Source organism: Gavialis gangeticus, unplaced genomic scaffold (genome assembly GCF_001723915.1).
Source record: "Gavialis gangeticus isolate Ggan-Ray unplaced genomic scaffold, GavGan_comp1, whole genome shotgun sequence".
In the NCBI taxonomy this organism is placed as follows: Eukaryota; Metazoa; Chordata; order Crocodylia; family Gavialidae; genus Gavialis; species Gavialis gangeticus.
The window spans coordinates 74,128,650-74,139,607 of record NW_017729024.1 but is presented as its reverse complement, the minus strand read 5'-3'; the positions used below and the strand labels follow the sequence as shown (position 1 = coordinate 74,139,607).

Sequence of the window (10,958 nt, the reverse complement as noted above, 5' to 3'; positions counted from 1 at the left end):
AAAAGAAAAAAGAAAAGTCATTGCACGTGTGGTAGTATTGTGTGGAAAAATAAGTGTAGTCCCATGCCCTCTGGTGGTACAAAAGCCAAATGCATGAAGCCAAAATCTCTGCAGTGTTTTCTTTGCATTTGTGCGCCTATGCTTGGCACTTTGTTTTATCATATGCAGACAAGCAAAAAACAAAAACTGTTTTTATAAATTACATGATACATAGATTGTCAAGCAACTGGCTAAACCTGCTTAGGATACTGCATACTGCCCAATGCCTTGATCTTTTTGACTTCTCATGGAAAGCAGCATTTATACAAGGTAATACACCTGCTTCACTACAGGTTCCCTTAAATCACCAGAACTATCATTTATCTAGACAACAGACTGTTGCACAAACCTGTCCTACCTTAGCTACTATGTCTCCACTAACATGAGGTCAGGTCACTATATAACCTCTATACTCCCCTCCATTCACCATTTTATAATACTGGGAAGTTTTTGATTGATGTTTATTCATTCGTCTGTTTTCTTATAGGAAAAAGATATAGACAGCATTCCTTTTTGGATTAGTTATATCTTATAAATATGCTTCTCATAGATGTCATGACTCTTAAAATTGAATTAACCACATACCTATTTTTAGCATTTGAACACTGTTTGGCCCTCAACATAATTCATATTATGGCCAACAATCCCTCAGCCTCTAGCCAATACGAAACTCTATTAGAACCTATATCCCTTTGTTTTCTTTAAAAAGTTTAAAGAAACATCATTGTATAACCACCTCTCAAACATACCATTCATTAACTTAGCCTAACCCCAAATATGAAATGGAAAAGCTATAACAAAAACCTTAGTCCAAATACACTGATGCCATACAAGGTATAACCAATAAACTAGTATCATAAGAAATCCCAACACACGCGTGTTGTGTAAACTACTGCCAGTAAATCACTATTGTAGGAAGAATTCTTTTGGGAACATTTTTTCCCAGTTTAACTTTCACTTTTTTAATGTGAAATTTAAATCCTGCAGCACTGCAACTTAAAAAGATCTATTTTTAGATAAAGTGCTCTGATGAGCCTGAAATGGACATCAGTTACCAGACTGTATTTATTAATTATAAAGCACTACCAAAACTTATTTCCTGCATTTTATTTAAAAATGTAATTCTAGTTTAAAACCTCTCGCCCATTCAAAATACTTTCTATACTAAAAGAACATGTCTGGGCTGAGGTTGCCTGGGCCCAGGATCAGGCTCTGTACCGCCTTAGACCGGCCCAGCATCACCCCTGGCCCAAACACTTGATCTAGCACAGAGGGCCACAGTATCCAGCCCTCCACACTCCCCACAAGTCTGGAAATTTACCAGTAGGCGAGTGGCAATTAATGCTGCCACTGCTACCCCAATACCAAATTTTCAGACCCATGGGAGAACTAGGGGCACCAAATCACACAGCTCTGCAGGCTGGGGGTCAAACACCCCTGGTCATTGGTAAGAGACTATCCTCTGTAGCAAGGGGCATGGCCCTCTACCCAGAACCTCTTGAGCATATACTGACAACATGCTGTGGTTCTCCTGATTTACTGGTGGCCGGTTAGGGTGTTAGGTCTATGTTGTGTCAGGGTTGATGGTAGTCATATGTAAAGTTTAGATTATATTTTATGTGGGATGGTTTGGATAGAGATGATCCTGCCTCAGGCCGGGGTTTGCAGTGGATGACCTCTGGAGGTCCCTTCCAGCTCTACTAATCTTACCAATGTACTAAGGGCTAAAATGAAAAAGAAATACCCATCCGTGCTTGCTTCCCTTTCAACCGTGTATGCACCAACTCATTCCCCACCCTACTCATCCAGTTACACAAACAAGCAGGGGGGCTATTATCTGAAGCCATCAGACTAAGCAGCTACTCAAACAGTTACTTCTGCTCCCTCAGAAACTCTTGAGTCCCAAATTTTCATCACCAATCTCTCAGGACCCTCTCCCTGGCCTGCTCTACTACTGTACTTGTTGCTAATTGTTCTGCTGCAGGACACAGAATGTGGCTGTCTCTGGACCGTTGGACTATCTCTGACCACTTTTTTCCCCCACTTCAGGATCTTCTCTCCAGTAACCTCTGACAGCCACCTTAGCCCAACTAAGGGGGAAAGCCCTGGAAAAGCAATGAAATATGATACTGTTTTGTTCAGGAAGAAAAAAAAAATGTCTCGTCTTTAACTTTCTGCATCACAACGCAACCTACAGCTGCAACTTTCCTCTCTCTCGTGTTTTTATTGTCTCTCCCCCACTCCCCATCTGTCGGCTTGCAAGTAGCATCTTAGGTCATCAAAAGTGGTCAGTATATTTAGTTAAAAGGGGAGGTTTTGGCCTGATGAATGGCCCACAGACTACAAAAAAATTACCAGTAACAGTCCAGTAACATTAACATCAAAGCGCACAGTGGTGGAAAATATTTAATTGCTAGAGACTCCAAATTGAAAGAATGTTTCTAAGCCTTTAGGCAAAAAAATCATCAAGGTATGCCAAGATGTTTTGTTGCCTGGTGACTGATCAGCAAACCAGTGACTGGAAAGGACTAATAAGCCACAAAGGAGTGGGGGGGAGGTGCAGAATGGGAAGTCTGTCCACCCAAGAAATCTCATGGATCAACTTGAGCTTCTCCAATACAAAAACAGTTTAAAATATATTCAACCTAGAGTAAGTGAAAGGGGAGGAGGGCAAGGAATAATTAGGCAAACACAAACAGACTGCTGAACTAAGATACATAACTCTGTCTTTTCAAGATGCTTCTTCCTGGACAAACAAATGGGCAGGCAGTACCAAGGGCCTTTTGCAAGTACTCTGTATTTAATTCAGCCAGAGGTAATACAGTAGGACTATAATCAAAGTCATCTCAGAGAATGCTTTAACGTTAATGATGAGGTAGGGGGTTGGAGCATAAGAGAAAAGTGCTGCATATAGAGAAATGTGAGACACAAGTATGTGTGCATGGCCCTGTATCTGCACGCATAGTTCAGTTTGTAATCTCAACTCTGAACACACATAACAGAGGTTGTTAAAATATATCAACAACCACATTTTTATGTTTGTTACCCCTTCTTAGAACCCATGTATTTGGAGAGTAGAGCACAAAAACTGGGCTTCTAACTATGCCCCAAGCCAAGCAAGCAAGCCCATGTCTCATAAATGCAAAGGTAGTGTGAAAAGATGATCAAAGGCGTTGACCTAGACAAGAGCCTGGTTTTTTCCTAAACTGAAAACAAATCCCTAAGAGCCCTACTGAAGAAAACTCAGTTCCATATATCAGTGAAGTCCCCAATTAGATATTTTTTTTCCACAGAGAGGGAGGACCTAAAGAATTCTTCCATAACCCAATGGAAGCGGGGAGACATGCTACCTGGAGCAGGGAGATTTCTTCATCGTAGCTGGAGTGTCCAGCATAAGAGCTGTGAAGCTGAGGCTAGCTGTGGTAGAGAGAGCTATCGCAGGACAACCTTGGTCTATTCATTGGGACAAGTAGCAGCACAGGGGGGACAAACTCAGGGCTCTGGGAACCCCACCGTGATCAGGTCTGTGACAATAACTATTACGTCTAATCCTGTTTTATTTACATGTTATCTTTTATTCAGGCCGATTTTTTTAGACTCTGTTTCTATCTGATGGCTTTTTGTTTGATGAGGGAAGGGAGTTTGAGAAAAAAAAATGGCTCAGTCACCTGAGCTCTTTTTAAATAGCTCCTTCAGTAAAAAAACAGGAGATACAAAAGTTGAACGCTCATTAGAAAAAGTCAGTGCTCCAAGGTTAAATTTATTTTTTATTTGAACAAGTCATGAGGTTTTAAAAATCATGCGTTGTACGTGGCAAGCACATTTTGTTTAACATCTTTCACTAAGCCCACAGTTGAAGGCTGTGCTGCTGCCTATGCCTAGCAAACTTGACCAGACAGTGTATGCATAGGACTAAGACATAAGTTCAGGCTATGTGAACCTTGTAAGGTACAAGGAAGTCATCAATAGCTGCTGCAGTCTAGTGAGGTATGCATAAAGGGGCTCTGCTTTGCAGTGGATTATGAGCTCCAGAGCTGAAAAGCGACTTTTCCCTTGTACAGCATCTTACGCACACAGCAAAGTATTTATATGATGTCCAGCCAAAGGGTTTCAGAGTTATGGACTTCGCAAGTGCTTTGCTGTAGTAACTTCATCCCCCCCCCATCTTTTCTTTTTTTCTGCAAACCAGCAGTTAAGTCCTGAAGCCAAAAAGTCATTTTGTGGTTTTTTACACTATCCAATCTTCTCTCTTAAAACCTAAGGAATATTTTATATCAAAATGTTAATTATGGTTATACTTTTCAACACTGAAAAGTCAAGAAGGGCCAATTTTAAAGGAACAAGCTCTGAATTTGAGTAATATAATCAAACTATGTTTCAAATATTATAGGATTATATCATTTTTCTGCATCCCTTTATACACAAAGGTAGCATTTGGATATGCAAAAAAGGTCAAGAAAGAGGCATTTAAATTGCACTAAGACAACCAAGTATAAAACAGTCACACTTATTAACCCATAGAGGCAAAATCTGCTGCTTCAGAACAGTTGTACCTACTAAAGGCTGTGCTGAGAGTTTAGAAAATATCATACAAGGAAGGGTACTAATAAAAATATCAAGGTGTTTATATTTAAAGAGAATAAAAAGTCTGTGTGTTTGTCTACGCAGGAGTTCAAGTCTAAACCAAAGTGGGTTGCACTAACTGCTACATATTAAATGGTAGACTGCAGACACATCCCCATAGCCAACTGGCTCTTATTCCAGTGGAAATCACTGAATCCATGTAGCAAGGACTCCTTCCAGAAAAAGCATTGTTCAAAGCATTGTGGGCAGAAATCCCATGCTGTTTTATGTAGTTGCTGGGCTTTTGACTGGGGGATCTTTCCCACAGCATACGATGAGAAAACATAACAGAAAAACTACTCTTTTGGGACCTGAGATAAACTCAAATTCCTGTTACACCTCCTCCACCATTTAATGGCCCATCTCTTTTTCTGCTGGCTGAAATTGTTTTCAAACTGTTACCATGAAGCATGGATGAAACATTATTCCACAAGCCTACAAAGCAACTTGTGAAGGTGCGTTTGACATCTCACTGCCAGACAGCTTCAGCTGTCAGCAGCTAATGTACAACCATGCAGCTTTTAGAGCAGTTTTGGCAGCAGCACCAGCAGCTAGCCCACCTGCAGCTGCACTGGGAGAACAATGAGGAAAAAGGAAGATGACATAAACCAGATGTTTTTGAAGGAACGTCACTTGTGTCACTGCCATTTATGGGCTTGCAAAACAAGCATTTTAACACATTTTGTCTGGCCATGGTAAACCTTGCTGGAGGAACAAAAAGAACAGTTCAGTATGCTGGGGAAGCCTAGGGTTTACCTTGACCAGCTGAAACAGAAGGTAATTCACCTCATCTACACTAGGATGTTAATGTGTAAAAGAAGGACATTACCTTTTTCCTTGTGAAGCGAATGTGGCTACACAATACTAGCAACAAATATGGTAACTAGTTGACAGTTTTGTTTGCTATAGTTATACATTTTTTAATAACTTGTTTTACAATGCAGGAAAGAAAAAGAAAAGGAAAAAACATTGTGTGTCACATGTCCAGGCATTTGCAGGTCAGTATGCAGGAGTTCCAGCAGAAGCAACACTTAAAATATGATCTTCAGGCAGATAAGCGGCCACTCTGATTTTCCTAATTTTTCCCCATATGATCACATAGGAAACAAAATCCATGTTGAAATCTCAGGGTCTCACTTAAAAATAAGGCAGTAGCAAAAGACTTGATGTTTTCACTCTTATTCAAGCCACTAAAATGACATGAAATTCGACACATTAGGACAGCACAAGCAAGCCAGATACTAGTGAAACAGGACGTACACTTCTGTAAATAAGAGAGGTTCCCCATGCACTTGGCAGTGGACCCAGAAGTGGACCAGAAGTACTTCCAGTCCACTTCCAGGTCTGCTACCAAGTACATGGGGGAGCCACCGCCCACCCCACGCTCCTGTGGGACGTTACATCTGCCCCACCATCCTGAGCCATGCCCAGGTACCTCGAGGTATGTAGAAAAAAACATTTAAAGCTGTGTCTATGGCCAAATCAGCATCGCATCTTCAGATTCAAATTCAGCTGAGTCAAATCAGGACAGTGATCCAAATCAATTAATCTAATCACTGTGCCGCATTTCAGGCCAAATCCGAATCGAATATGGCCTGTTTTTACACAAACCTAGTCTTTGTGAGATAAAATATGCTATTTATAATAAAGCCAAAGGACAAATGCATAGAGTTAAACATGTTTATATCTTTGTGGAGAGGAAAGACTTAGGACTATAAGAATTTGCAACCCTGTAGATATGAACATACATGGAGCACAGAAGAACAGATCTGTTACAGCGATTCAGATTCAAAAAATGAATTTAATAAAGTTCAAAGAGCTTTTAAGAAAACACAGTGAAAGTCTAATTAGTGGTAGTACTGTCTCATCTAACATGCAGAATACACAAAAAGAAATTGTTTGCTGGTACAATATGCCAGTGATTCAAGACAGACTGCCCATTCGTGTATTCCATTTTAGTTACGCATGCACCCCATCTGCTCAAGACCTGAGTTTCAGTTAAACAGGGTTATCTCAGTCTGTGCATCACCATGAGAACACTTATGCCTCAAAAACAGAGTATAAAAGGCAATGAAGGACCAACCAGCACTCCAATTCCTTCTTCACAGCAGGCCTGATGGTACAGTAAACTCCCAAAAGGGAGGGGAAGGTCATAAAAGACACATATGGAAAACTTATTTCAATGGACCTTTCTGTACAGATAAACTACCTTTTTTCTTCTTTGAGCACTTGTCCACGTATATTGTCCACGTATATTATACACTACAAAATTCCCAAGCAATGATTTACTTAAAGTGGCGAGTGCTCAGATTTGGATCTAAAAATAAATTGAGCACTCATCTACCAATAGGCCTTCACCTTAAATGTCTTTCAGCGTGTATAGAGCCTCTAAATAGCAGCTTCACAGGTGATAAATGTATGAAAGTTTCTCATAGAAGCAGGGAGGAAGGAGAAAGGAGGTCTCCATATACAAACACAGGAAAGAATAGAAAGCTCTTGTTTCAAAGGGAGGGCCCATATGACCTGCTAAATCTACATTAGGTGCCATATTGCTGTCAATTCCCTTATGGACAGGGTGACCATACACCCCATTTTCAAATGGAACAGTCCCAGCGAGGCTCTGAGGCACCAAGTGTGCCAGAGCAATGAGGGGGGAGTGGGAAGTGTCCTGTTTCGAGTCAGGAAATAGGGTAACCCTGCTTACAAATGGCAATGCATCCTCTAAGCCTTTGCATTCTAAAGGAAGATGGTTGTAAGCTGAGACACTATTGAAAACCCTTCTCTATGTGTATGACAGATATAAATGCTAGGAAGATGCATCACAAGGTTTCAACAAGAGACCCAAGATGTTTAAAGAACGTAGATTGGTTAGACTCATTGGGATTTGAGACTCAAAGGGCACAAGTGGACATTCGCATCAGGCCACAACGTTTCTCCATTTTACACTATACTCCTTGATATCTGTTATATTTTTTCACACTAATAGAAAATGCTCTATCCCCAAAGTCCATCCAAAAAATCATACAGTAAATGCAAATAGGCCGGTATGATAGCCTAATCTATTATCCTGAGACAAGAGGTCTGATATAAGTGAAATACACCAGAGGACTGCTGAATGATGCAAGATCTCCAGAAAGCAAAACGCCTTGATCACACTGAAATGAGGAGAATAAGCGTGGTGTCGTCTCACCTTACCAAACCTGCTCTGAAGTTTAACATGGAAATGGGATGTCTATATAAGAGCATTCGATGACAGAATGAGGACAGCATCCCCTAGAAATTTTAAATCCCAAGCCCCTCTGAAATGGAAGGTTTGATCTTTCTTATTCTCATGTGTCACAAGATCCCAAGTTCGAAATATTGAATGGACAGCTGGATCCTGTACCTCTGATCCTACTGTTCAGTCTGCCTACCAGCAGAAACCTCTCTATGCAGAGGAGGCCTCAGAGCTTAGCCTCAGCTGCACGGGATTAAGATAAGGAAACCCTCACACGTAAGACTTGCCTGTGAAGAAGTGGAAACTGAAATATCTAGTGCTGTCTCTGGACTCAGTCTTGCTAAAACAAGGCTGAAGAAATTATTTCACTCCTGATGGCCTGAAAGTGAATGAAGGGGCCTAAACCAGTCATTTCTGCTATGTAAGCTTTCAGTTTTTTAGAAAAACTAATTTTAACCTTTGCAACTGAAAGACAATCTTCCAAATGCGAACTCAATCCACGGTAGTTGTACGCCTGGGCCCACAAATGAACAGAGCCTCCAGCTGCTCGCAACTTTTTCAAACAACATCAAGAAGTTAACGTCAGTAAAACTGACCTTGCCTTGTTGATCTGAGGCCTGCAACAGCAGTTAAACAAACAAACAAACAAACAGCAACAACAAACCACGCTAGCTGAGGCACTACTGGGACTGCTACTCTTGAACCTTTCCCACATCTTTGTCTTTTATGCCAAACTCAAGTCGATGTGTAACTCGGTTTAGCAGGCATCCCAAACTATACCAAAGTGAATTACTAGTCATGTCTCAGTTTCTCTGATTGGCAGCTGTGAACAATCTCCACCTGGGCAGCAATTCCACCTGGGTGGAGACAATTGCTCTGACGGAGTCCCCACAGGTTTGGATCCAAGAACTCTCCCGCCGCAGCCCTCAACTGAATCCGTAGCTTCATAGAAGAGATATAACCATATAAAACAAGAACAGGAGCTATTTTCAGGGGCCTAATCTAGGGACTCTACAATCAGAAAAAAAAAAACACTTTTGAAATAGCTTAGATGTGGGAGAAAAGTAACCAAACACTTCTACCGTCACAGCAGACAGGATATTTTGGGAAAGAGGAAGAAAAGAAGGGACACACTTTCAGGAGCCAGAACATGGCAGAAGAAGGAAGGTGACAGTAAGCTCACACCTTTTAGCCAAAGTAAAACAGGACGTAGAAGCCTAGAACAAAACATAGGGATAGAAAACTGACAGCATCTTCAGCACCATGGCATTGATAATTAAATCATTTCCACCATATCCTTCATATTTATTTGGTGTTTAAGATTTTTTTGAACCCTAATGTCACCAAATCACCTCATAAAAGACAACCTGAATATTCTTCTCCGTTACATTTCTGGATTCAGTTCCATTTGAGTTTGTGGCATAAAGTCCCACAGAGGGATCTGTAAACATTTTGACAAGATACTAGCTATACGAGCAAAGCAACATTTAAAACAATTCTTAAGATATGTTGCATTGGCCTCATTTTCTCTCTCTCCTGTTTCTGAGCTTTAGGTGGAACAGACAAGCCTGGAGCAGTTTCTTTTGCCTGCCTTCTTCCCAGATCAGCTGGTGGCCAAACTCTAATCCATAACTTTAAACCAGGGCAGCTTTGTTCCCCCTTTCACACACAAGCTGCATCAAGGTCTTGTTTTTACACCCTTTTCTTTTGGATGAAATATAATTTTAGTAGTGAGGGCTTTCTACATCTAATAGGGATATAAAAGGTTTTTATTTAAAAAAAAGAGGATTCTCCTCTTCATCCAAGTTTCCTGGGGTCACAAGAAGGTTCCTTTTGTTTATTTCTACACAAAAAAGACTAAATATTTTTCACGTGTTTTACTTCTAGTTTGACCTTCTGTCGCTTATCTTGGGTACCTACTGTAAAAGAAACCAGACGATTTATCTTCCTTTGCGTGCTACCAAATCATATGGTCAGCATTCTGTTTTACAAGAAAGTTGAAGAGCAGGAGTCAAAGAAGGAGCATTTTTGTTGGGCAGATGTAACAGTTTAAGCAGCAGTTTCTTTCACTTCCATTTTGAAACAAGACAAAAAAAAAAGAAAGGAAGAAATGCTATTTATTTCTGAACATGGATGATGCCAAAGATTTCACATTTTCCAAAATATAACAATGAAAACAGACTCTCTCAGACTCCGGTCTTCCTTTACCTATTTATTTCCTGATCAGCAAAGTCAGGTTTTTCATTTCTAGACACAAAGATCCCATGCCTTGAAGGTACTAACACATGCACCCACTTGAAATCTCCCTCCTACCCAGGCAAGAAAAAACAAAAGCAAGGGGCGCCAAAGGCTGCTCTTTACTCTAGTCCTCAAGTCAGGTACCGCAGATGCATGGGGAGACTAGCAAAAGTTGCATTTGGGGTTGAGGACACGGATACGGAAAGCTGAGACGTTTCTCTACGCCAACCTGTTGAGGCAGACAGCGGGATTCAAAGAGGAAGTTAAGGGGGGTCTTGCCCCACTTCATGCTTCCGGGATCCTCGTGTGAGCGCGGAGAAGCGGAGCAGGCTGCTGGGGGGGGGACTGGCAGGTGGCAGCAAAATCCTGCCCTGCCTGCCCCTCTCTGGGCGCCACGACCCGTCTCACGCACCACCCCCCATCCTGGCCCCAGCCCCGCAGACACGGGCTCCCTGGCGCGGGGGCAGGAGGGCAGGGAGTCCAGTCCCGTCCCCATGACCTGCGCGGCACGGCCGGGCTGGGAGTCCTCGGCGGGGCAGGGGCAGGGGCAGGGCCCGGGCCGCTCACCTTGGGGAAGGTGCCCTCGCGGCGCGGGCTCTGCGGGTGGTCGAAGTGGCCGCGGTCCAGCATCAGGTAGAGGGAGAAGATGACGACGCAGAAGATCGCGCTGCCGAACACGGTGAACTGGCGGCTCAGCTTCATCGCTGCCCCCCGCCGCCGCCGCCGCCGCAACTTCTGGGCCCCGCTCCGCGCCCCGCGCTCGGCCGGGCAAACTTCTCCCGGCGGCCGGGCCGGGTCGGGTCGGGCCGGCAAGCCCGCGAAGTTGCCGCGGCGGGGAGTT

The 10,958-nt window shown here is 42.5% G+C and overlaps 1 protein-coding gene and 1 long non-coding RNA gene across 2 annotated transcripts in view; both read right to left on the bottom strand.

The window, feature by feature from the left end:
* The window catches only part of MAN2A1 (mannosidase alpha class 2A member 1), a 305,918-nt gene extending 294,982 nt beyond the window's left edge, over positions 1–10,936 (bottom strand). The window contains exon 1 of the mRNA XM_019517247.1: positions 10,685–10,936. Coding sequence (XP_019372792.1) covers positions 10,685–10,819 — 135 coding nt within the window. The 5' untranslated portion in view covers positions 10,820–10,936. The remainder of the gene's footprint in view (positions 1–10,684) is intronic.
* LOC109297472 lies at positions 6,329–9,748 on the bottom strand. Its single transcript, XR_002097324.1, has 3 exons — positions 9,738–9,748; positions 8,185–8,192; positions 6,329–8,067 (listed from the first exon to the last, which is right to left on the bottom strand). It is a non-coding gene; the product is annotated as an uncharacterized LOC109297472 (long non-coding RNA).
* Positions 10,937–10,958: the final 22 nt, after the last annotated feature.